The sequence below is a fragment of the Antedon mediterranea genome, chromosome 4 (genome assembly GCF_964355755.1).
Source record: "Antedon mediterranea chromosome 4, ecAntMedi1.1, whole genome shotgun sequence".
NCBI classification, from domain to species: Eukaryota; Metazoa; Echinodermata; class Crinoidea; order Comatulida; family Antedonidae; genus Antedon; species Antedon mediterranea.
Genome location: NC_092673.1, coordinates 15,218,355 through 15,246,004, shown reverse-complemented (window position 1 = coordinate 15,246,004; position 27,650 = coordinate 15,218,355). Strand labels below are relative to the sequence as shown.

General features: G+C 33.4%; 3 protein-coding genes across 5 annotated transcripts; 1 reads left to right on the top strand and 2 right to left on the bottom strand.

The window, feature by feature from the left end:
* Positions 1-57: 57 nt before the first annotated feature.
* LOC140046748 (serine protease HTRA2, mitochondrial-like) lies at positions 58-3,418 on the bottom strand. The gene is made up of 7 exons (XM_072091459.1): positions 3,393-3,418; positions 2,115-2,666; positions 1,700-1,907; positions 1,397-1,591; positions 1,057-1,201; positions 732-927; positions 58-378 (listed from the first exon to the last, which is right to left on the bottom strand). The coding sequence occupies exons 1-7, from the start codon at positions 3,401-3,403 to the stop codon at positions 216-218; spliced, it is 1,470 nt and encodes a 489-aa protein (XP_071947560.1). The 5' UTR covers positions 3,404-3,418; the 3' UTR covers positions 58-215.
* Positions 2,736-15,171, top strand: LOC140046749 (RNA-binding region-containing protein 3-like). 3 transcript variants are annotated; one of them, XM_072091461.1, is made up of 11 exons: positions 2,736-2,794; positions 5,599-5,781; positions 6,439-6,486; positions 7,247-7,359; positions 7,792-7,908; positions 8,214-8,501; positions 8,725-8,966; positions 9,570-9,752; positions 10,591-10,744; positions 11,340-11,472; positions 13,334-15,171. In XM_072091461.1, the coding sequence occupies exons 2-11, from the start codon at positions 5,650-5,652 to the stop codon at positions 13,385-13,387; spliced, it is 1,464 nt and encodes a 487-aa protein (XP_071947562.1). In that variant the 5' UTR covers positions 2,736-2,794; positions 5,599-5,649; the 3' UTR covers positions 13,388-15,171. The 3 variants fall into 3 exon arrangements, with proteins under 3 accessions (XP_071947562.1, XP_071947563.1, XP_071947561.1); XM_072091462.1 differs by lacking the exon at positions 2,736-2,794 and adding an exon at positions 5,061-5,512 and having other exon boundaries at positions 9,573-9,752; XM_072091460.1 differs by lacking the exon at positions 2,736-2,794 and adding an exon at positions 5,061-5,512.
* Positions 15,172-16,328: 1,157 nt separating this feature from the next.
* On the bottom strand, positions 16,329-25,998 carry LOC140046751 (D(5)-like dopamine receptor). Its single transcript, XM_072091464.1, has 2 exons — positions 25,965-25,998; positions 16,329-18,196 (listed from the first exon to the last, which is right to left on the bottom strand). Exon 2 carries the CDS (start codon positions 17,674-17,676, stop codon positions 16,465-16,467), a length of 1,212 nt encoding a protein of 403 aa, XP_071947565.1. The 5' UTR covers positions 17,677-18,196; positions 25,965-25,998; the 3' UTR covers positions 16,329-16,464.
* Positions 25,999-27,650: the final 1,652 nt, after the last annotated feature.

The window sequence follows — 27,650 nt, the reverse complement described above, 5'->3', positions numbered from 1 at the left end:
TCCATTATATATCTTTATTTCAAAATGAAAACAAATACATTTTAGTTTAAAAATAACACTTCCAGAATACGTAAAGAAGAAATCTGTTTTTTCCTAAAGGATAACATGCTGTTTGCGTTTTCTAAGATTAGTTTTCAAAGATTATAGTATTATTTTAGTTTGGTTGTAGGATTGACTATTTACTGCACCACATATATTTATTTAATTAATGATTCTCAAATACTTTCAGGAGTTACTGACAGCTGCATGACCTTTTGACCTCGAATGATAGAGATTTTTAATTGTTTTTCACTCTTTACAGCATTGTACACTTCTTTTGACGTCTTGATTTGTTCCTTGTCAATGTGAGTGATGATATCACCTGGTTGTAAACCACCTCTACAAACAGAAACAAAAATGGGCTACGTTATCTAGAAGAAGCTAAACTGTTATTGACTACTGTAGTTATACATTTAACACAATTTGTTACAACAATGGAGAAAGGCAATCTTACAACAGGATGCTGAGCTCTGGAGATCAAAGGGTTTATCTGTGGCTGCGACACGATCAGTTCCAGAACACGTAACAGACGGAGAGCGCCGTAGAGAATATGTACATAGTACAGTACTGTTGGTATTTGTCGCGGCCAGACATAAGATCAAAGGACTGTTACGAGTTCCTATCTTGGCAAGGCAAGCTCAGCGTCCTGTTGTTAGATTGCTTTGCATGGATTAATAACTACTGTATTTTACTTGTGTGCTGGTGATCCATATGCAATTCTATAAACAAGAACTCCTTGATGAATATCTGGAAAATCTGGAGATCTTTGTTGAAGTTCTAAAATTATCTGCTGCGTTAAAGAAAGCATAGTGATGCCCAAGTAACATTTCTGTGATCCCTTGACGGCTGGAGTGTTATTACTAGTGAACCAGCTTGAAGAATTCGATTCTGAAGGAAAAGTATTATCCCAAGTTATACATCTATAATACACTTTTGAGTTCAGTTCTTTACTGCTGTATAAAGAAACATAGAATATAGCATTTCTGAAGTAATTGAACTACATCTACTTCAACCTACTGTTGACAATTTTCTTGCTTTCTTCAATAAAATCTGAAGCGTAATCAATTGGTATAGCAAAGGAAATACCAGCGGTAACCTTCATGGTATTGATTCCAATTACCTCACCATCTAGGTTCACCAGAGGACCGCCGGAGTTACCATACTGTCAATCAAAAAAAAAAGTTACTTTTTAACAGGCCCCTGGGGTTTCTTAGAGGTCACTTGCATCTTCATTAAATTGTTTACTCTTTCTTTTGTTGTGTATTGTATTGATGAATAAAGATATTGAATTGAATATTCCACAAATATTTACTTTCTATATAAATTTATATCAAGACTGTGCACATTTACAACTTACAGTAATTGCAGCATCAGTCTGGATATAGTCAATATCTTTGTTTAATCCAAGTTCTTTGCTTGTCCGACTAACAGCGCTTACTATTCCGGCAGTTATCGTGTTGCTAAGAGACAAAGGGCTTCCCATAGCAACAACCCATTCTCCAGGCCTTAACAGTGATGATTTTCCAATTTTTAATTTTGGAACTTTTTTTTTCTAAAACACAAGACACAGAAAACTGTAATGAAATTGAATATATATTTTAAATGCAATAAAATTACAACTAACATTTATTTAAAGATATTGTAATTATTCTTCACTTACAACATTAATTTTTAAAGTCGCCAGGTCAGAAACAGAATCGACGGCGATGACTCTACCTTCGTAAACTGTACCATCCTTCAGTCGAACTTTAACCTTACTTTGCTGTCCATTGGCAACAACGTGAGCATTTGTCAATATCAAGCCATCATCAGAGACTAGAAAGCCCGAGCCATTTGACATCGGAACTTGACCTCTGTGAAATGGATGCCTATAAAAAAAGATGTGGATTACTGCTGTATGTTTGGTAATTTTATGAGTTCCCCCTACTTAACTGGAAGCCCTGAAAAGTTTCATTTGGGATTTGGCGTACAGTAATTTATTTCTTAAACTAGGCCTAGTTCTTGCTTGCATTGTGTTATTACATTGATATTTCTTAAGGGACTAATTGTTTTATTAATGTTGGTAATGACATTACCTTCCTTGCATTTCTATATACACGACTGCTGGACCTGCAAGATCTACTGTATTTGCTATAAAATTGAATCGATTTGAAATTGATTTTGACCCTTTGCCTTTCTCATCATCATTATTATTGTTTTCATTTATCTCCAAAGCTTTCACTCGGGGTAAACGCAAACCTGGATGCGGTTTACGAGGGGTGTCATCAATTGTTTCGTCTACTTCAATTCCAGCTTCTTTTTGCTGTAAGTTTCTTCTTTTTTTGTCCCTTCTGGGTTCCCAATGCCTAGGGGCTTCGATGAAGCCTGGAAGGTAGGGACTAGCAAAGACGAGCACAACAATCAGGCCTGCAAATGTTCCTGTCGATAACCAATATTTTCGTCTATTTTCATCCATCTTCTTTTGTGTAATTGTCCTTATAGGTACATTCTTATACATTTGGCGCATACAAAGTGACGCTTTATTATCAAATAAACGTACAAAACTCTTTCTTCCAACATATGAGATTATAGACGTTCTTATTATGGAGGCTGCCATTTTGAAATAAAGCGCCATCTCTTGTCGAGAACTAAGACCGAAAAAACAGAAGAAAAACAAATTGAGTGCGCCCTCTATGTAGCCTATCAAGTTCTATGGCATATAGCATGCTGTTTTTTGTTGTTGTTGTACTTTATTACTACTAGAACCTAGGCCTAGGTAAATTTACATTGATTTCTTTTTCTAATTTCCTTTTTATTTTGGTTTTATCATTATCATCATCATCATACTTACTATCATTACCCAGGGAAGCCAAGACAAAGTAGGCCTAGAGGGCTAGCTCTAGGCCTAGGCCTAGGCCTAGCCTAGGCCCTCCCCTGCAGGGTGGCCTGGCCCTGCCTGGCCTATATAGGCTAGGCTATGCTAGGCCTACTTTAGTACTAGGCCTAGCCTTAGCTAGGCCGGGCCTACTTAGGCCTGTCACACCCAAATCAGTCCGGGCCAAAATCAGTCCGGCGGACCAGTTTTGGCTGCCAAAATCAGTCCAGGCAGGGGACCATTTATGGCTGCCAAAACCTGTCCGGCCGGACCAATTTTGGCCGCCAAAACTGGTCCGGCCTGGATAAAATCTGTAGTATAGGACTGTTTTTTGGCCGCCAAATATGGTCCGGTTTTCCAAATATTTGGTGCGCAAAATGAGTCGTAATGTTACATATCATTTTAAAAAAGGCCATGATTTAAGTCATATTGAAAACTAATATAAGATAAAATACATTTATTTATAGTTAATTAGTATTTATTCGACAAGATAACTTACTTATATATCATGGGATATTTTTCTAGCCATAAACAACTTAGAAACAGCAACATAGGCCTACAGTACTGACTACATATCATATACCAAGCCCACACATTTTACACGGGTGTGAAAAACGCGTGACTCGCGTGTAATTAGGTACTAACAATACTGTCCATATTCACTCATGCATTACTGCATTGAGTAATTCAACTGCAGCGAACTGTATTTATAATTTGTTGATGTTTTGTTCATATATATTATTATCATCAAACAGACAATAACTGGAATTACAGTACAGGATAACAGCATTTTATATAACAAAATATAGGCCTATTTGAAATAAAAAATCGATTTATTTATCATAGTGCAATCATGGAGGTAAAAACCTCCATGAATCATGATGCAATTATGTCTGTGATTGAAAATAGTCCTAGTTAGTAGGCCTACTACCGGGAGTACAGTACTACTATTCTAGGCCTAGTTTGCTTTCAGGGTTTGTTTATATATATTTTTAAGTCATATTTATTAAGTATTTGAGAAAACTCATTAAAAAAAACAAGGTAGAAAAGACCCAACAATATCTTTCAAAACACGATCGTTGCTGGTGGCCGAATGACGTACTTTCTGTACGCACCACGTTGTAGAGTTCATCCATTGAGTACACACAGTTGCTAGGCCAAATAATAACATAAAGGTTTTACCATTCCCCGTCGGGGAGGAAAACATTTATATAGTATTACAACGCCAGTATTGACATGCATGTATTTAGCGCGGTAACTAATGTACACCCCTGTTACGGACTGGACCATTAATCGCTCCACGAAACCACGTTGGAGCGATTCTCCTCCCGCACACACACAGCCAGAGCGAGAGAGAAGCGAGGTCGAATAAATACAAGTTTTTACCATTTCCCGTCCAGGGGAAATCAGTTCTCTTATAATTACAGCCCCGATACCGTGCGCATATGTTTACGTTGATATTATTTAATTGCACACCTCATTTTGGACTGTACCATTTTCGGAACCTTGTTTTGTTTTCATTATAAAAATGGGCTGATGTCAGACAAATATCTGCTTTAAACGTCAATTTAGCAACTTATTAAGTCGTTTCATAAGCAGAGAATGTATAAAGCAAGTATACAATGCAGACATGTTAGATAGAAATATACTAAAGACATGTAATAAACGTGTTAGAAGAACGTAATAATTTTACTTTCTACACTGAGCGGCGGAAAACCCATTCACAGTCACAGTTGAGCGAATACTGTACTTGGCCTAAAACACTAGCGCTGTATTTTAATTTAAATATTTGGCTTTTGGTTACGAAAATACAAGGAAACATCATTTTATGATTTTACTATTATTAGGCTATTTATTGACCTATTAAAGATCGCTAAATATGTTTTTTTTTGTGGGGGGCTTAGGTACAGTAGCTCTCTATTCTATCTAGCCTCCCTGTTGTACACTTCTCACTGTACGCCTCACATTATATAAAAATTAAAATAATACGACGTGAACTCTAAACAAAACCCCGATTTACATGAATTCTATAAACTTTCTTATTTATTGTTTGCCTAAACAATAGAGAAAAAATAAACTTTGTTACATACAGTAACGGGCGGGTTCAGATTACATAAATATGATGGTAGGCCTAAACAATAGAAACAAAACAAACTGATACCCACGTGTGTGTTGTCGCGGCGTCGTACCGGGAGTTCCATATTTTACCAGTAAAAAGCTACAAAGTGATGACGTCATGGTCCACACGGCAAATACAGGCACGCGGCAATTACACATATTTTACACGCGCGACAAACGCGGGTTATGGTACATGATTTGTAGTCAGTACTGTAGTAATTCAATTAAAATCGACAGAAGAAAAACCCGGACCGATTTTGGCCTTTGGGGGACTGCTTTTGGCCACAAGTTTAGAGCCAAAAAACTGGTCCGGGCGGACCGATTTTGGCCCCGGACCATATTTGTCGTGACAGGCCTACTCTGTGTACTGTTGTAGGCCTAGCTAGTTACGTTAGATCAAGTCTAAGTCTACTACTAGCCTATCTATGCTTACTACTGTACTACACCGTGACCAGCCTTTTGGCCAAGATAGATCCCAGGCCTAGTGCATAAATAATAGAGGTAAACAAATGACAATACTGTACTTGGAAACTGTTTGCTTCTTGTATTAGTTATTAATATAAATTAAAAAAATGTTTGCTTTACAGATTAAATAATATTTACATTTGTAACTGTTTACATGGTAAAACGTGGTTAAAATGGGTGGATCAGAAAAGAATGTTTTACTTGTGCGACATCTTCCAGATGAACTTACGACTGCTGATAAGCAAAGCCTATTGCAGCACTTTGGAGCAGTGGGTGTCAAGTGTCTATCTAACAAAGGATGTTTGGTAAATAGGATCTTAAAATAAACAATCACTCCCCCGAGAGCCGGAATTAATGATGATGGGGTGTGTCAAAAATCCTAATTGGTACATCCACCTCAATGAACAATGGTGTGTCACTGGTTTTTTTTTGTCATTTTATTTCAACTACATCCAACGGCGAAAAATAGCCGATTATAGGATGCCTTATTTATATATATTTAGATATAATATATATGTAAAAACACAGAAAAATACAATATGAAACATACAAAAATGTCAAAATTAAATAGCTTTAAGAACTTTAGATTTAAAAATTGACCAACTGTCATGAAACGAAAACAAATAGTAGTCATGGTAGGTGCGTCATTGTTCTCTAAAAGGTCCGTCACTAATTAAAAATGTGTGTCACACAGGGGTGCGTCATGGTATACATAAGGTATGATGCACATTGGAGAAATAATGCACCTCTCTAATGGGTTGTATAGTGCGTCATACAATTGACATGAATTTACATGTAGGGTATTTATTGATGGAAGGTTTTTTTAAAATAAATTACCCGTATTTTTTTGATATGCATGTTTCAATACTTTTTCACATATTTTACCTATTTGTTTTTTCCAACCTCTAATCATAGAAATTTTTGTTTTAATTTGTAAATATATTTGTTATTTTTTTTCTCAGAGACACACAGCATTTGCTACCTTTGAAGATGAAGAGTCAGCTGAAAATGTAAGAATGTTGCATATTCTTGTAATGGGATTGAACTAAAGCTCTGTCTACACTATCAAGCTAGTTTGACCAAAAAAAAGTGTGATGTGGGCACATCACATTTTTTTTGTCACATAAAGTTTGATAGTGTAGACAACCATTTGTACTTATTATCTACTGCATTATATGAAGTATATCTTCTGAAGTAAACAAACAGCTTGCAATGTGAATTTGAGTAACCTATGTAAAGTGTACTACAGGTATGTTTGTAGTATGCCTATGTAAAATAGTAATACTGTATATAACAACCATCCATGGTTAAAATTTTGAGAGGATAGCAAGAATATGGGGATATTGGTAACAGTTACTGTAGTATGATCAACCACCTCTTGTTAAAAAAGAGAAGAAACATAAAGGACTGAAATTAACAATTAGTATTTTGGTATTCTATTTGATATGATAACTTTATTTCGTCCACATAGGAAAATATTTTGAGTGCTTTTCACAAAATTGTACAAAAATATATAAAAACGTTTCATATTAAAAATAATAATTACAATATTTAAAAACACTATATATTATTTAACAATGTACAAGTATGAACATAAGACTACAATTGACTAAATAAAAAATAAAAAGCTGCAATACATCAAAAATTTCAAAAATTATGCAAAATCATTTATGGCTCAGAATACCCATCATCCCTGTAAGCCACGCTTGTGTACATAATGCTGTTGGTACCCCATATTTCTGACATATTTTGTAAAATTTTTGTCTGTAGGCGTTAAGTAGGTTACATCAGCTAAAGGTTATGGGACGTACATTGGTTGTAGAATTTGCCAAGACACAACAGCAGAAGGACATGGCTGCCGGATCTCTACTTGATAATCAAAAGTAAACTTTTCAAGTAAATTAGAGAGTTTAGGCAAACAAACACATGTATACATGAAACGTATACTGTATGTATGTATCCGTATCATGGATAGATTTGCATTTATAGATTTTCCATTAGGTCAAAATCATTTATCTATGTTAGAAGGCTAAAGGTATGTACAGTACAATAGGAGGTAGTCTTAGCCTAGGTTCATCGGCGCATCTAACCTTGTCAACTTTTTTTTACCTCTTTGACGTTTTCTTTAAACATTTTTATACTAAAACTCTGTCTTTCGAGACGTGTAAGGGGTTACCCCAGTGTACTAGTACACACACATCCACTGACACATGCAGCCACTCTGGGAGACCAGTCTTTGAAGAGGTCACCCAGTATCAAGAAATATGAGAATAAATAAATAAAATAGTAAGAAAACAAATTTGTTTTTTTAACAGAAAACCTGATGATGAGAACAGAGAGGATGTAAGTAAAGAAAAAGATGTGGAAGATGTTGCCAGGGAAAAAGCTAGAAAACTGAAAGGGCAGATACTGAGTGCAAGTAGTGGTCTAGGGTAAAAACATTCATTAACACTTTAAAATGTTTTCATATTGATAAAAAAAACAATGACTGGTTTATTATTATTACTTTACATGTATACCACTCTGACTCTCAGTGGCGTAACTGTTATGACTGCTCACTGGCTAAACCCAGGGCCCCAAGGCTTAAGGGGCCCCAGAGCATGAACAGCCCCAATGCAACTACACTGCGTTGGAGGGCTAAACCAGGGGCCTTTGCCCCCTGCATTATGCCACTGCTGACTCTTATAGGGTTATATATTGTTTATGAAATATCTTTTTAATTTTGGCTTATTTACAGTCTAGACTTTCCAATAAACCCAAAACTATACTACAAGTATCCCCAGCCTACCGTAGGTATCTTGGCAAATATCATCAATGCATTAGTATCAGTTCCCAAGTTTTACACTCAAGTGCTACACCTTATGAACAAGATGAACCTTCCAGCCCCCTTTGGACCTGTCACTCAAACACCTCCCATTCCAACTGATGCCCCAGCTGAGCAACCTCCTGAACCAGATGAAATGGAAATAGCAAGTTCCACAGAGGAGTCTGAATTGGAGAGTGATGGCGAACATAAACAGAAGAAGTAAGAGAGTTGATCATTTTTTCAAATTATAAAAAGATGTATAAAAGCAGTTTGCTGTACAACATAATGTAGTTCTGCACAGAACTTTTGGGCTTTCAATCAATATGCTTCGATTGTCTCTTTTGGATTTATTCTAATAGTGACAATATTATATAAATATGTATTTTACATAACATTTATGAAATAAATTACTGTATAATAATAAAATATTTTCTTTTAACAGAGAAAAAGTAAAACCATCGATTAAAAGACGTTCCCAGGCTAGATTTCCTAGAGCTAAGAAAATGAAATTACAGGTACCATCTGCTGGCCTAGTAAAGGCCTTAACAGCAGGGACGGCTACTGTCACAGCCAAGCCTCAAGATGTATTTGATCAACAGTTACCAGCTACTACTATTAAGAAGCTAGAAATGAAACTACCTCAAAGCTTATCTGATATCCTAGAAGCTCATACCAAAAAAACAGGTAAAAATTAACAAATTCCTTCATTATCTTATGCGGTAGTTCGGCCATCTTTATTCTTGAATGCTAAATTTTGTTTTGTTTGTTCTCCAGTTTATTCCGATTACTTTTTTCCCCCATAATTCTTATTTGTAATTTATCTCGTTTTCTGGCATTAATATCTGACTTTGTTGTTACAGCAGCATCCATCCTTTGAGACACCTATATTTAGGGACACCTATATGTAGAAAGCACTTTTCCTATGAAATATATGTTTTAACCATATTCGGGGGGCGGTCGTCTTCAGGGGACACTTTGTCTGGTTAGAAGATGCCCCCATAGGGGTTCTACCATGACTTTTTCCAAATCATACTATGTAAACCTTTGCCCTTTTTAGTCATCCTTGCTAATATTAAAAGTAATTTACCGGGCTCTAGCTTGAGCATGTGCAAAGCATTGTTGTTTTGCAGTCGTTAAGGGAACACCCTGTCAGGCCTTCATCCGGTAAAAATCTGAATTCACTGTGCTATGTGAAGCAATTAATAGGGAACATCATTTTTATCATGTGACCCTCAATCAAATGACAGGATCTGGAGGTGTTATTATTGATATTGTTTTTGTTTATAGAAGCTGTCACAACCAATGTTGATGAATCTACAACATCTGTGGGTTTTGGAGTGATGAAAGCCACAGCAAAAGAAACAGAAGAATTACCTTCAGAAAATGAATCAAGTGATGATGACAATGAAAATGAAGTGAAAGAATTTATCTCTTCAAGAGAACTTAGGAAGAACAGAATATCAAGCAAAGGTAAACACTGATTAAATAAATAAGTAGTGGCTTGATGGCTGACATTCCCAGAGTCCATGATTCAAATCCTGTCAAAGTGGTTTTAGAAAGCATGGGTTATTTATTTATTAATATCTTAATGTAACTATTTTTGTGGGCCTCTTATCACAAGCCCTTTGGAGTTTCCTGGATGTCCCTTTTATCTTACTTAAATTTATTTGACTCCTTTTTTGTTATGTGTATTGAGATGAATAAAAGAGGTTCATTGATTAATTGCCGAGTCATGTATTTGCTGTTAGAGAGTATGGAAATAAAACAAATTTTACTTATAATTATATTTTAGTATTCTTCGATATATTCTGAAAGATATCAGACTAATATCAAATCAATAAATGATTTTAACCAATCTATTTTAACCTTAAGATTTGGAGTCTTAGTTTTACAATATTATTGCAATAATAATTTAAGTACATACAGTTAATGAATTAATATAAGGTTTAAGAGACTGACAATTTAGAAAGTAGGTATCTGGCCATTAATTGCAACTGTAATGTACATTAATGGGTAAATTACTATGAAATAACATGGTAATTAAAGGTAGTCTAAGTTCTAGACAGTGATTCACTTAATTCTCCTGAAAAGACAAATGTTTTGCCACACATGGCATTTCATACTTATAATTCTTCAGCTGGAATAAAAAACAACTTTTTTTTAACGCAAATGCAAACTGGAATACAACTTCTTTTTTTTTATAAATTAGACATTTACTAGACTAGAGAAAATGTAATTAATTTAATCATTTATGATTAACTTTTTACAATTTTTGATTTATTTATAAATGATTTGTTGATGTTTTTAGAAATGGAAAGTATGTCAGTTTTTAAGAAGTACAATGCAGGAGAACCAACTACACGTTTATATATCAAAAACCTAAACAAACAATGTGAACAAAAAGATTTAAAGTTCATATATGGACGATATGTTGACTGGGACTCAAAAATGGACCAAGATATGTAAGTTTTCATCATTATTTCTATCATAAAACAATTTACCTTTGGGTTGACCCAAATTTGTTTTCAGAAAACATTAGATATTGTAAAGTAACATTTCCTAAAAAATGACTAAAGACTATAGCACTGTCTATACTATCAAACATGACAAAAAATGTTATGTGCCCATATAAGGACACGATGATATCATACTGTATTAATACAGGGAAAAATTTCATTTGAAAATTTTGTTTAGCAAAATTGCTATGATAACTGATTTTTTAGTCAAGAAACATAGTTTTGTTTTGTATTTTTTGCTACACAATTGTAGAAATGTGTAGCAAAAAGGTTGTTTTGTATAGCTTTTTGCTATGCTACACTGGCGAAATTATTCCCTGTAATACAATATTTGGGCGCACTAAACTTGTTTTTGTCAAACTAGTTTGAGAGTGTAGACGGAGGTTTAGGTTATCAAACCAGTTCTTTTTTTATTTGTCATTTATTTATATTTTTTATCATTAACTTAAACAATGATTTTTTTTTGCTAAGCATGTTTGATAAATTGAACCTGGTATAAAAGTTTTCCAATCACATTAATGTTAATTGTTTTTATTGGTAGGTTTTCAATTCAATTGATGACCCAAGGTCGTATGAAGGGTCAGGCCTTTGTTAGCCTACCCAGTGAATTTGCAGCAAAGAAAGCCGTTAAGGACACAAATGGTTACCAACTACTGGGAAAGCCTATTGTTGTTGTATCCTTTATTGCAGATTACAATATAAGTTTATGATATAGTGTTAATATAAAATAATTATGCTGGTAATGGGGTGACAGTGAGGTTGGTGACAAGACAATCATAGACAATAATAAAATCTGTTACATAGATAAGTACAATGTTTATGTGACAGTGACTATGATTTTATGGTTATGTTGGTGACAATAATAAATGCTGACAGTGACTATGATTTAGAGGTTATGTTGGTGACAATAGTGTATGCTTGTGGTGACTGACTATGATTTTATGGTTATGTTGGTGACAATAATAAATGCTGACAGTGACTATGATTTAGAGGTTATGTTGGTGACAATAATAAATGCTGACAGTGACTATGATTTAGAGGTTATGTTGGTGACAATAATGTATGCTTACAGTGATAGTGACTATGACTTAAAGATTATGTTGGTGACAATAATGTATGCATGTGGTGAAAGTGCCTATGATTTTATGGTTATGTTGGTGACAATAATATATGCTTATAGTGACTTTGATTGTATGGTTTTGTTGGTGACAATAATGTATACTTATAGTGACAGTGACTATGATTTTAAGGTTATGTTAGTGACAATAATGTATGCTAACAGTGACTATGATTTCATGGTTATGTTGGTGACAATAGTGTATGCTTGTGGTGACAGTGACTATTATTTTATGGTTATGTTGGTGACAATAATAAATGCTGACAGTGACTATGATTTAGAGGTTATGTTGGTGACAATAGTGTATGCTTGTGGTGACTGACTATGATTTTATGGTTATGTTGGTGACAATAATAAATGCTGACAGTGACTATGATTTAGAGGTTATGTTGGTGACAATAATGTATGCTAACAGTGACTTTGATTTCATGGTTATGTTGGTGACAATAATGTATGCTTACAGTGACTTTGATTATATGGTTATGTTGGTGAACAATAATATATACTTATAGTGACAGTGACTATGATTTCATGGGTATGTTGGTGACAATAATATATACTTATCAGTGACTATGATTTCATGGGTATGTTGGTGACAATAATATATACTTATAGTGACAGTGACTATGATTTCATGGTTATGTTGGTGACAATAATGTATGCTTATAGTGACAGTGACTATGATTTCATGGGTATGTTGGTGATAATAATGTATGCTTACAGTGACAGTTACTATGATTTCATGGTTATGTTGGTGACAATAATGTATGCTGACAGTGACTATGATTTCATGGTTATGTTGGTGACAATAATGTATACTCATTCTAGAACTATAGGATATTTAAGACTCAACTCAATACTTTCCTTTTCCAACAAGCTTTTCATTAATTTAACATTTCCTGCTTATATTTTTTATGTAAAGCGCATTGAGAGCCTGCTTATATGCGCTATATAAGAACAGACTATTATTATTATTATTAATGCTGTCTTTAATAAAAATAATATTTCATCACCAAATGATGTTATGATAAATAAAAACAATAAAATCGTTGTAGTGTCACAATATTATTGTTCTTACTAATCATGTCGTCATTTGATTGGACGTGTGAAAATATCATTTTCATCTATAATTCTAGAATGAAGTTTTATATTTCTGTTGTTTTATGTATGAAAAATGCATATTTGTCTATTTATCGTTATCGTCCTAGTATAGTGTAAATGAGTGTTGATGGTGACAATGATGTGTATTTGTGCTGATTTTACCATTGTTTTTGTGCCAGAAGGTTGATTTTACCTTTGTGATGATGATAATTCTTCCATTGCTGTGTTCATTGTGGTGCTCATGTTTTATCAATGTATGCATTTTATTATGCTCTACTCTATATAGATAAAGTTATTTTCCTTCATAATGAAATCAGCAATTTGCCCGATCTTCAAAACCAAAAGAACCACAAACATCCAAGACCACCTGATATTAAAAGTGTACACAGGATTGAAGCTGGTAACTCCATCATCCAAAATGCAGCAAAGAGCTGTCTGATATTCACCTGTATTTATGGCGGTAATGGCTGTGTTGTCTTCATATGATGTAGATTTGCGACGACCTACTACCTAACTAGGTCAGATCCATCAATGTGTCGTAGCCTAGACCTAGAAACTATCAAAACTGTGGAAATGAGGAAACGCGTCTCAATATCCTTGTACGCATATAGTGTATTTACATGACGTATTTTGGTTGTCATATATCAAAAGCTCTTACCGTATGTGACCGAGTATAGTTCCATGGGATTATACAGTACAATTAAACAGTATAATTAAATTTATTATGGTGCAATTATACTCGAGCATGACATTATATTAGGTATTCTACTGTACATTTTAAGAATGGAATACCTGACATTGCAGTCTGCTGTATTGTATTTGGTCAGCCGGATGTGGTACATTTACATACACGTGTAAACTGTTCATCAGATCAGATCGGTAGAATAACTCAATACCTGCTTAGTTAAATTTTGAAAATAGAGGTTGCCATTATCTGCTTTTAAGGAGCAAATTTTCTGATTTAACTTTGTTACTAAAGAGTTTAAAGATGCATTGTCCCCCAAAAACATGAAAAATGAAGATTAATTAAATCAGACTTTGAATACCTTATTTTGTAGTTAATATAAAGTTAATCACATCCGTAGAAAAAAAAAAAAATGTTTTCACTTGTAAAATGACAAAATAAATGGTTAAATTCAACCAAAAATCCATTGGCTGGCAGCCAATTTGACCATTTTTTGCATTAAAGTACAATTTTTTCAGGTAAATACACTTTTTTAGACTCAATTTTTGGTCAAAGTGGTTAACTATTACGTTACATTAAAATGGAATTTAAAAAAAAAAATATTTTAAGAATTATTTTTTCAGGGGGACAATACATCTTTAATGCACAATTGTTGTGTTTTCTGCTTTAGTTTTTCCAAAACATTGCTGACGTACAAAAATGTACTTTATACATCATTAACATGAAAAACATGCACATTATATGTTTAAATAATGCGCATATAATACAGTTGATTTAATGATGTGTCAATCTAATGCTATTAGATGGAAATAGAAACATCATTATTGTAGTGTACAATTTATACATTCAGCTCTTAAAGATTTGATGAATAATATTAAAGTTAACATCTACGAACATGAACTCAAGTAGCGTACTTAAAACACAGTCATTTGATAGGCTTTCTCAGAGTCGATAAACAACATGATCATTAAGGCTTCAGCAGTATTTGGACTTTAATGGATGTTGTAATAAAAAGTGTTGATATCAGGTGATATGATGTTGTTTCAATTGTGAATCAAAAGTGACTTGATTTAAAAAGCGGAAAGAAAACAATCACAATTTGCATAATGTTCAAATAATATCAATTTGATCCAAAACACTTTAGCAGTTCGGCGCACAGAAATAGTTAAAATGGACAATCTTTAAAACAATTTTAACAGTTAAGATATAATGTTCCTCTGATAAAAAAAAATGTAAACGTGTTTTTGTTTGTTGAATAAGCTGATTTTCTTGAAATATTTTTGGTCAAGTCAAAAATAGCTTTTTGTTGGTCAAATTTAACAATTTATTTTGTGTTTATAAGCAAAATCATTGTTTTTGTTTTGCAAAAGTGAATAACTTTATTAAAGCTATAATATATATATAATAGATTGATTTTTTATTCATCTATACTTCTACTATGTTATACAGGACAATAAATAATTGGTTTTTTTTGTAGGTAGGTGTAGGCCTGTATTTATATATGCTATTGGAGTGAGTGCACTGGGTAGCTATTTTCTCTCCTGGTCGAATCAAAACAAACTCTGTCCATCGTAGCTCACCAGGTACACACTACATTCGTTTGTGAAGTGTTTAATGAAGGACAAAACGGGCCAAATTACAAAACAATTCGGTTGGAGACAGAGGTCGATGATGCATAATTAAATTAAATTTATTTCCACTGGTACCTTGAACATGTATTAGTTTATCACGTGATGTGCTATGCATTTGTCTCGAAGGGACAGTGTGTGTTACATTGCATTCCATACCTTAAACAAAATAGAAGAAATTACATAGAAACAAGACCAGTGTTTTATTTAAATTGTTGATGCAAGGATCAAACGGCTGTCCTTAATTATCCAAATCATCGCCATTGTTGTCGGCTGATAGGTTCTAAAATCTTCAATGTTAATTTGACAAAGAATGGTGTGAACCCCTCTTTAACAATCGATTTCTTCAACGATCAAAATTGATTTTACTGTTATACTGGCCTCGATTTTGCGCCCTTATCGAAACCTAAAGAAGTACACGATCGAACGCGAGTAATTTGACATGACGCTTTGATTGGAGCAAGTTTCTTTTATTCATCCATAAGGAAATACTGTATAGTAAAAATCATAAAAACATCAGTCTGGACAAAAAGAAAGGAGAGAAAAGGCTCAACTTTCATTTGCGTTTCGCGTACATCATTGCGTCCACATGGGAACCAGAATTAATAAATAGGCCTATCATGATTTAAGTTAGGACATTTTGAGTAGGCCTGCTACTTCGTGATTAATAGACATACTCCTAAAACGTCGTCGTCGTTTAGTACGGTACCAATGCTCGTATACTCAATGAGTACTGTATACTCCGTGATAAATAATACTCTTTAGGCCTAAACGTCGTCGTCGTCGTTTAGTACGGTACCAATGCTCTTATACTCAATACTCAATAAATAAATACTTTTTAAACGTAGTCGCCGGTTAGAACTAACGCTCATACATTATACCCAATGATATTATTTTTATATCTTTTAAATCTCTGCAAAAAAAAAAGAAACAAATTGGCCATTGTTGCCGAGTACATTTTATTTAATAATAGCACTCTTTTTTATACTAAATGCTTTATATAAAAATGATAAGTTAAGTTTCGATTAGTTTTTGCTTGTTTTGTAGATAATGTTATCATCACCAATCATTATCTGGTTTGTAAAATTTTCTCACAAACAATAAATTGCTTTCATAGAGCAATTAAGAGAGAGCCTTAATAGAATACAGTTTCGGATTCAATAGATTCACTATCAAAATCGTTAATAGGTTTGTTATTGAACTGTTCAATAAGGGGTGCGAGTTTCATTGACTTGATATTGCTGTTGCGATCGGAATCGTTCACTTTTTCGTCTTCAATTCCATCCCCTCCTATATTGGATTGTTTGTAAGGATCGAACGAGTTATTACGCATAGTTGAAGTGTACAAGCGCCTGTTGACTTTGCGACATCGTGCGCAGATGACGATTTTTCTAAATGCCATTTTGAATTCTTGATGTCGGAAATTATAAATAAACGGATTCATCATGCTATTTATATAACCTAGCCACGTGACTGCACAATCAACTTCTTTTGGAACTTTGTGTTGCCAGCCACACACATTAATTATTATATACATTAGGAAAAACGGAAGCCAACAAAATATAAAACCACCCATGACAACACCTAAAGTTCGAACGGCTTTGTATTCTTGAAAGAAAGTCCTTTTAGTGTGCGATCCGTTAGCAAACTTTTCAAAAGAAGCTCTTTCTATTAAAATTCGATTCGCTTGATCTCGCGCAATTCTGTATATTTTACAGTATGTAAAAACCATAATGGCTAAAGGTACGTAAAATGACGTCATTGATGAAATGATTGCATATGTAGGAGAAACGGCAAAATTGACACTGCATTCGAGTGAATCGTTTACGTGCGAGTTTCCAGAGGCGTACATACCGCTAAAAATCGGTACAAACGATACGAGTGCTGATAAAATCCATACAATCGCTATCATTGCGGCTACGCGACGTTTTGTTAAAATTCGCACGTATTTTAAAGGTCGCGTAATCGCAAGGTATTTGTCCATCGAAATCATACATAGATTTAAAATGGAAGCAGTACAACACAACACATCAAACGACATCCACATCAGACAAACAAAGTTTCCAAATATCCATTCGTTGTTGTAGAGAATCCGCACGGTTGAAAATGTCATCACAAATACGGCAACGGCAATATCAGCAACCGCTAAGTTCACCAATAACAAATTAGATGGGCTTCGTAATCTACGAAACAGTACGACGGAGGCTACGACTAAAAAGTTACCGAAGATAACTGTTAGAATGGCAATCACGCACATTACTCCGATTATTATATTTTGTAGTGATCCCGATGGGACTGGTAATGGTGTCGAACCAACAATTATGGCATTCACGTCTGTCACATTCATATTGATGGCTCTTTATTAATTTTCTTGACGATATGTATCTATGTCACATAAATGCTCTTCTATAATCTTGTTAAAACTACATGTAGATCATGTATTGTAAACGTCTTGATTCTATCCAACCAAGTGCACACATCACCTAATTTTTTTATATTTGACACGATGAAGGACAAGGCAGATTTATTAACACAATGGGTGACGCTTAAAATAAAGAATTGTGTTCACGATTGATGCATAATACCCTGATTATTATTATTATTGATATAGACGCTGTTTGTCCTTGCTATGATTGTTCCAAAATTCGTCCCATATTAAAAACAAATTACCTTACGCACATATCCACTCTAATGCAATTTGTAAATGATAGCAATTCGAGCTTCTCGCTAAAACGTTAAATAGTCGCTATTGTTCTTGGAACACGTTGATTGGTTAATGGTATTTTGGTCCATATTGTAGACATACTTGCATCTTTTTGTGTATCTTCGTAAACGTACACAGGCAATCAATTGGACTCCATAGTTTTCTGTAGGAGAGAAATAATAATTTGATAAAAATTGAAGTTATTATTTTTATACATTAAGCAATTACTGTAAACGTGCTCGAATCAATCAAAACAGCCATACATATAAGCGTGTGAAAATGTACATTTGCTATTTGGAAATATAAAAGATTAGAGTGTAACCTACGTAATATATATGCACACTGCAATTGCTTTTTGAAATCTTGTTTATACGAAGATAAACCTAGACCTTGATTCCGTAATACCATGTACAGATTAAAATCTGTTTTTATAAGTGGTTTTAAACGTAGGTTATAAATAATGGGAATGACTTAGAAGCTTTAGTGGCAACTTATACAAATCAATATCATTATTCGTACGAACATTTTTGGCATAAACATAAAAGCCATGTCAGAATGGGTTAATAATTACGCGTATATATAGGTAACTTTATTCCAAAAAATGTAACAAAACCACGCACTGTGGATTTACAAAATCTGATACGTTTTTATATGCATGCATCCTACAACAACAAAAAATAAAATAACGTAAAAATAACGATTCAAAATAACAAAAGCCACTTATTTCTGTTGCTGGCAATCTCACGCAAATTAATTAGGTCGTTTAAATTATTTATCTTAAAATTCCTGATAAATAAATCATTTCTAAGTGTAATAATTACGCGTACTTTTCAGATAAGATTTTTCCGAAAGCTATTTACCGAAAATAGAACCCCTGAAAGTTAGACTCCCTACCGACTTTATTTTGATGACTTAGTTAACACAATTCCCAAGCTATTCGATATTGTCTCGACACTGACATTACATTGTAAACGTGAACTTGAAGATGTGTTTTTTATGTCATACCCCCTGGATGTTATGTTAAACTATTCTTTTTAAACTGTACTATTATTAAAGTATTTAATTCTTCAATTGTACATTATACTCGTTGTGGGCTATGTATTATGCTAACAATAATAACGTTATCCCTGGCAATAATAAAAGTGACTTTATTTTTGGATATGATTACAAAAGTATTACAATAGTTAATGCACGGTTGTTATATATAGTACCGCTACCGGTTTTCTTTATTGTGTATTTAGTTAAGAATATAAAACCCCGGGTATACAACATAAACAAAACAATATAAAATATACAGCACATGGGCTACATTACTACATTAATCCCATTGAATACATATCTATGTATGTATTATTAAAGCCAGTGCAAATTCAGTCAATCGTGTTTATCGTGTGTAGTTTTTAATCAATGGTTTAGAACGTAGGTCCATGCTTTCTGTACTGATTTGAACCACGAAACGAAAACCAATGCCGTATACATTTACGTAGGCCTACCAGTTGGTTATATGAATCATGGGTACTTATTATTACTAGATGGCACGCTCGCTTCGCTCGCGTACCATCTAGGTCGTGCCCACAGATGGTTCTCGAATACACAGTATTTCCAGCGAGAAAAAAATGGAGATTTCAAATGTACGTACTGCAGGACTATAATACATTGTCGTTTACAGAAACGAATAAATAGACACGATGATTTATGTAGTCAACCAAAATTAGCACCCTGGGAATTACTTCCGAGAGAGAAACAAAATGAGTCAAATTTTTTTATTTGGACTCATTTAAACAAACCCAATTTGTGTTTTGTATGTAACATTAAGGGTTGAGGGATGGGGGGAGAAGATAGGTACAAAGAGGAAACATTTTAAAATATATTCTTATCCACTCAGTAACGAAATATTGTTTTTAATGTTTTATAGGCCTATAAATAATATACCACTAAATACAGTAAACCATTTACGATTTAATACGGTACTTTGTTAAAACTCTCACTGTCATAGTCGATTGAAATAGTAAAGTACATGTAACGATACACCACTACGACGTTTATATATTTTTAAATTATTAATTAATACAAACGTTGAGAAGCAACTGTCAGTAATAACGTTTATTTATTTGTATATTATATGTTTATAATCTAACAGTAGGGCCTACCCACACTCACAGTAATAAAGTTTATTTGTATATATTTTTATATTACATCTAACAGTACCAACACTCACAGTAAGAAATTTGCGATTCAAATTGCGATCAAAAGTGGTTAATACCTTAACAGTATTGTACAGCATTGGAATACTATTTATGTTTATTCTCCAAGGGGGCCCATAAATCTAAATCTAAATCTATACCTCTATGGTTAAACCAAATAATTTGGAATGTTTATTTGTATATTATATGTTTATAATCTAACAGTAGGGCCTACCCATACTCACAGTAATAAAGTTTATTTGTATATATTTTTATATTACATCTAACAGTACCAACACTCACAGTAAGAAATTTGCGATTCAAATTGCGATCAAAAGTGGTTAATACCTTAACAGTATTGTACAGCATTGCAATACTATTTATGTTTATTCTCCAAGGGGGCCCATAAATCTAAATCTATACCTGTATGGTTAAACCAAATAATTTGGAATGTTCCATTCATCAAAAATCAATACATTTGTAAAAACGTATATTAAATGTATCAAAATAGTATTTTTTTAAAAAAATCGGCCTGTCTTCAACATTATGATGCTGTACTCGAACTGTTCAACCGGTTTTCAGCTATTAAAAACAATTATCGTAGGAGGAGATAGGAAAATGCGAAGCCTCCTCGCATTTTTGTGGCGGGTATTTTTCAAGATGGACATCCATTAGACAGTGTATACCACGATCGGAAAACACCCCTATTTGGGGCAAATCGTTGAACCTAAATTCGTTTTAATCGTCAATAACTAATTATCTAACTTAATTTAATTAGTAAACAGGGTTACATCAGGTGGTTAAAATCAGTACCGAAAGTACGAACCAACTTTATATACCATCGAGTAAAAATTCTAGAAGTAAGGCGCGATTTACCGAATTTTGCCCTTACGTAAATTTATATATAGATGTATGCATTCATCTTCATCGACCATGTCCATAACACGTTGTTAACTACAGCGGTGAACCTTGAAGAATCGGTTCTGCTTCAGGGACGTTTCGTACAATGACGTTTGACAACATTAGTGGACAACCATTCAAAAGTAAACTATTGATATGTCTGCTTTATTGTTTAAAAAACATTATCACACAATCGTTAGCTCATTATCGAACAATTATGATAATTAAGTACGTGACGTTGACAAGATGAGAGAAGTTCGATACCAAGGGCACCAGAATGTCTTTAAGAAGTTCGCCAAGGACTTAGTCTTTGGAGGGGTACTTATTTCAATTAAAAAAAAGGTGACAGTCGATTGTTATATATAATACATCAATACAAAATGATTGTAACATATTATGCTTAGCACGATACAATGTCATCGACCCTATTTTAGGCCTACAATACTGCAAAGCCTATTTACGTGTTTTCAATTTATACGACGGTTATTGCATAGACATAAAAATAAACAAGTTGCTAAGCAACCATAAACAGTAGCCCGATTTAATCATACCATGGTCTCTCGCTGGGTTCAAATCTGATATTATTGATTGATGTTGTACACACTACACATTGATTATATTTATCTTCGTTGTCCCATCAAAGTAGTTAATATCTACCCAAAGGATTTAACGGTTCCGAACCCCGTCCCCCATCTCATAACAATTTTCGCAAATTTTTGTGTGGAAAAAACGAACCTCTTGTAAAAATCCTGACTAGGTCTGATTAAAGTATCCGATACAGTTTATCAATAAATTATTATAAAGAACAACCTCCGTATAAAAATGATTACAGTAATCATTTGGAAGTACGTAGGCCTACTAATAGCCACAATAATTAATACAAATGCAGACAGTAAAATGTCTGACGTAATGACTTACGTAATAAAACCTTAACATGATATGGTTATAGAGTGGAGTTAATGTTATATTTTTATATTAAACGTAATATACAATAGTATATTTACATTTTACAAGTCAGTACAACAACAACACTATATTACATGGTGGAAGACCCAAATTTTATAAGGAACAGAGTGAGAAAACAGAATAACAAGAAAACAAGAAGTAAACACTTAACAAGACACGAAGACGAAGACGAAGACAAAAATAACCATATTTGTTTGAAAGGAGAAAACCAGAAATCTACTTTTACACAAAAGACAAGCTGAAATTATATTTGAATGAGATCGAGACAAGCAGAAATTTTATCAAATTATAACCATTGGATGAAGACAAAGAAGATAATCGAGAAAGACACAAGAATAATCAAAACGGAAAACAGAAGCAAGCGGACAAGAACTGTTTCGTTTGGACACTTTCAACTTCACGCCGGTTTTTTTCGATCGTTTTTTTTAACATTTACTTTTTTTGACCATTTTGAACACTGATGAACACCTTTCGCATTCCTTGAATTCGTTGTTTGAAAATTTGAACATTGATGAGCACTTTAACATTTCTTTAATTCGTTGTTTGAACATTTAAACATTTTTGAACACTTTTTGCATTCCTTTAATTCATTTTTAATTGGATCCGAAGCATTTGGGGTAAGTCAAAACCATTTTGATTTTTGATTTGTAACCTTGATTGAAAAGTGAGAGTTTACATATATATACACTAAAATTGTTTTTTTAAATTGTTAAAATAATTGTTGAATAGGCCTAAACCCACCGATAATAATGAGAAAATTCAGAACACCGTTAACGTAGTAAATGACGAAAACAATGTTTAATTTGTCAACGAACATGATAGGACACCCACCCAATCAGATACCCTTACACATCCAACTAAAGTAGAATCCATTAAACAACCTTACATTGACTGTGTAGAGAATAACATGGGATTAGCAGCCCCATTCCAAATGAAAGAAGAACAAATTAAGGAACAAACTAATTTAATTATGACAGCACCCAATGATTCAAATATGACATTAAACCGAGGTAGATTTAAAGCAGGACATTTCCAAGTTTTAGTTTCATATTCTAAACCGACTTCAGCCAAACACAACTCTGATAAAACAAAACACGAATCTAATGATCGCAAATTTTGGTGGAATATTGACAGATATAACGATACAGATAAATTGATTAAAGAGATCATTAATGATAAACAGATACCGATAAGTGGATCGCCAAAACGATTCATAAAACGTTTGTATAATGCAACGAATTACTGATTTAATTTTTTTTTGCAAGATTATTTTTAAATTACGACATTTGATAAATTAATGATAGCATAGTCTACGTATTTGATGATATTTGTTTAGTAATAATGTGATTTCAGTTAAAAGAGAAGAATTAAAATTATGATTAAGTATTGATTTTGTAACGAGTTTTTTTATAAAAGATTAATTTTGAATTTTGATGATCGATATATTGGGATCAACTTAGGACCAATCGTTACCCTCACAGATTACGTAGTGACATATTATGCAAATGAACCGAAGCCAATATACCCCCAAGTTTCAGAAGAGCCCAGACACACCTTACAGCCACCTCGCGGAGCACACACCTTACAGCCACCTCACGGAGCACACACCTTACAGCCACTTCTTCAGAAGCAGACCTACACACTTCACACCTCACCTCACCGACAGCATCACTGATCCTCCGTTCCTTATCTATACTTATAGTTGTATATTGTACTGAAGTATTATACTGAATAAACAATATGTGTTACGACAGTTAAGCGAGTAAGAGTCTTCATTAGTACCTCAACACAACACTATATTACAATAGATTGTATTAATATTAATATAGAAACATTGGGGCTAAATATTAATAACTAGTGACAATAAATTGTTATTACAATATAATCCAAGGCCTACCTACAAGTACTAATAGGTTTATACGGCATTACCACCATATCGGAACTTTTAAGTCCTATCTTTATCCGGTCGTCAGGATTGTGTGGTGAGTAATAAAAAGGGGGAATTTCGGGAAAACTACCAATTAGATTTATACCGTACACCACAATAAAAATTACTTGCAAAATTAAATAAAATAAGAACACATTTATTTTGGTTTTCTGTGCTTCCATGGTATTAATCATTGTCTTTGTCTTTTTGTGCTTGGCTTGTTTGTTTGTCTGTCCTGTTTTATTTCTGTATGTTAAATCAAACATCAATATGAATACAATTTGATTTTTGACTGGCTACCCGTCACAGGTTTTTTTGGATGGAGACCTTTTATTTTACTTTCTGGATTTTGCATCTATATTATTTATATTTAAATTTGTATTTTGTTTACATTGAAAGAGAAAAAGAAGTAAATGTTATTATGAATGAATGAATGAATAGCGAGATGTAAGGCCTCCTACTGTAATAATATAGTTACGGTAGTACAGTACCACCATAATAGCGAAATATATCCAATCGTAGATTAAATAAGCTTATGAATACGATGTAGTCATTAGTACTTGATTGATCTAGTCTCAATGTCCTCCAAACTCAATTTAGTATTATTATAGTACACATTCTGATTTCTATTCTTCGTCTCTAAATACCGAGTAAGCATTTCAAAACATGTGCAGTCTATATTGAAATTCTCAATGTCATTTTTGATGGTTAAGTCTGTAAAGTACATTCCTAGTATTTGAAGGCAATTTATTTAACTCAGCACTTTGATATCTTCCATTGCTATACTACTTGTTATGTTAATATTTCGATCAGAACAAACCCGAACAGTGAATTTAAAAATGACTGTGATCATTTTCACTTAACTACCCTAATACATGAATTCGGAGGCGGTTTATTCTTAATTCAACATGCCTACCACAGGTCGAAAAAGTCATCTTTTTAAACAATATACCATGTTTCCACTATGCGAATTTATTCTCGGGAATCGAATCATGGGGGGAGGGGTGCTCTTCTGCTCTTTTTTCGTGCCACTAATCCGGCAAACGTCTTAACCCGAGGGAGAAGAGTGTGTGTAAGTACATAAAACATAACAATATGAATTGTGGATCTACTAACATCGCACTTTGCCTGAAACCATAGTTAGCTGAAAAGTCTCACTTGTTTGTATCTGTTTTGTTATGTGGATTATTTCCGATGTATTTAATTCAGTTAGATAATGAACGAAACAGAATAATGGAATTCAGTGATTTAGTGATACGCCACGCCACTCGGTCAAGTTTAATGTTGTAAATCAAATTTAGCGCATGGCGATCAAGTATGTCACAGATTGGAAAGAAGTCCACTGTCAACAGTAAACATCGTCTATCATCGTAATACAATGTAAAATGTATAATATATCATTACAATGTACATTTCCCCCACACCCATTGTTGTTGATATGCAAAGACGCGGACATACACTTTACTGGGCCTAATACCTAATATAGTTGATTAATAGAGCAAAAAAGTTAAATAGTTATTCCAAAACAGAAAATGGGTTATGAAAAAAAAAACTAGGCCTACTGTATAAGATAAGAAGAGTACATGCAGAACGTAATGGAAAACTGCTGTACCTACTAATTAAGAAATTACATATACCGGTACATTAGAATAAACAGTACGGTGTAGGCCTACGCCTGCTTATTTATGATAATTACGTGAAATAATAGGTATTGAACTTTAACTACTACTACTACTACTACTACTGCTACTACTACTACTACTACTACTACTGTACTAACATTATTAGTTTACCAACTGTACCATTATATGTCATTGTATTATAAACAAATACCTTCTCAGATTTCAATGTGTTAAAAATATTAGGCCTACTACTGTACCTCTTTCTCGACTAGTCAGTAAATTTGAAACCGTGTGCGTTTTGTACAAACTAACACATACTGTTACGTATCCTACCTTATTGATTTGAAATAGTCTGGTAAGATACTAGTATAGTGAGATTGTTTATTGTATATTATCACCGATTATCATCTCCGTGAAAGATGTTGTACTCTGTTGAAACACACGCTTAGTAAACTGTGGATACTTGTCCAGTGCTACTTATCAACAATACAACTATCACTACCAAGGCCTGTCTGTGATGGCGCTTTTTTCCAATGAAATAATGCAAGAAAAATGAAAAACATTACGTGGCGTGTGATAACTATACTTGGTTTGTCGGGAAGAAAATCAGTACAGCCACGTAAAAGAAGAAACTGGCACTATATATAATATTATTATTATTATTTACTTCAATAAAATATCGTTTTGTTAAATGGTCTTCTTGTCTTTTCTTCCTTTGGGTGTACAGTATTTCCTTACCAATTACCAGTTAAATATATATTGTCCCCTTTAACAACATTTTTTTCTTTCTTGAGAATGCCATTTTCATGTCTTATAGGCCAAAAATTGTATCTGAAAAAAACTGTAAATTAAAGCAAAAATTGGTCTATTGACTAGACTGGAAGTATGAGTTTTTGGTTGAATTTAACCGTTTATTTATCTTTTTATAGGGCCTAAGTGACTTTTTTTAGTTTTGTTTTTATGAAAGTAATTCACTTTATTAAAACTGTAAAAGTCCTTTTTAAAAATAAACCTTCATTTTCATGTTTTTTTGGGGAGACAATATATCTTTAAAGAACTTCAGCAACTTAGATATTGAAATGCCAATATTTTTCGACAAAGTGGTTCACCCGGTCCGTTTTTGATAACACTTGTTGATTCTATATGACCAAATGTTGTCCTTGTTCGAAATAACTTCATAATGTGTTCTTCGAATGTTACCTCTATACATTTGGCCATTTTCCGACGCTTTTGTTTTTCGACATAACTGGTTACTTTACTGTATATCATAATGTGACATGAGCATGTATACCTAAATTCATTTTGAGACGATAATTTGTCAATTTTTTTAAAGAAATCCTGTACTATAGTACAGGAATTTTTTCTCTCGAAAAGATTGCCAATTTTTTCGCTTTTATTTTTCGACATATTTGGTTACTATAATTATCCTATGGCATGCGCAAAACCACAAAATATGTTTGGCGCATGTAAATGCAATAGGCCTACATATTTGATAAAATTCGATAATTTCCCAATTTTTCCAAAAAGAATCCCTGTACTATAATCTTACAGAGATATTTTTCGAAAAATTGCCAAATTTTGACCCTTTTGTTTTTCGACGGTCAACTGGTTACTAAGTATATCATTATTTAACATGCGCAGATGCACATAATATATTGCACATTGACATAACTGGTTTACTCTATCATACCTCAATAAATGTTTTAAAAAGTTGATAATTTGGTAATTTTTCGGGGGAAAAATCCTTGTACTATAGTCAGCGATATTTTTTTTAATGGCAAAATGTTTACTTTTATTTGTCGACATAGGCTAACTGGTTACTATAACATGTGACATGCGCAGAATCAAATAATGTTGCCTTAACATATTTTTTTAAAGTCGATAATTTGACCATGTTTTTAAACAATTAATGTACTAATTTTTTTAGCAAAATTGCCAAATGTCGACCCTTTAGTTTTTCCACATGTAAACTGGTTACAATATCATGTGACATGCGCAGAATCCCATAATGTGTTCTGC

Bases quoted from the DNA above. Each gene is read 5' to 3' on its own strand.
- LOC140046748 (XM_072091459.1), bottom strand. The intron at 1,908-2,114 runs GTAATGTCATTA...CTTTTTTTATAG, and splicing joins TATATAGAAATGCAAGGAAG to GCATCCATTTCACAGAGGTC. The intron at 928-1,056 runs GTAGGTTGAAGT...CTTTTCCTTCAG, and splicing joins AAGCAAGAAAATTGTCAACA to AATCGAATTCTTCAAGCTGG.
- LOC140046749 (XM_072091461.1), top strand. From the start codon at position 5,650: ATGGGTGGATCAGAAAAGAATGTTTTACTTGTGCGACATCTTCCAGAT. The intron at 6,487-7,246 runs GTAAGAATGTTG...TTTTGTCTGTAG, and splicing joins ATGAAGAGTCAGCTGAAAAT to GCGTTAAGTAGGTTACATCA. The intron at 7,360-7,791 runs GTAAACTTTTCA...TTTTTTTAACAG, and splicing joins TCTCTACTTGATAATCAAAA to AAAACCTGATGATGAGAACA.
- LOC140046751 (XM_072091464.1), bottom strand. From the start codon at position 17,676: ATGAATGTGACAGACGTGAATGCCATAATTGTTGGTTCGACACCATTA.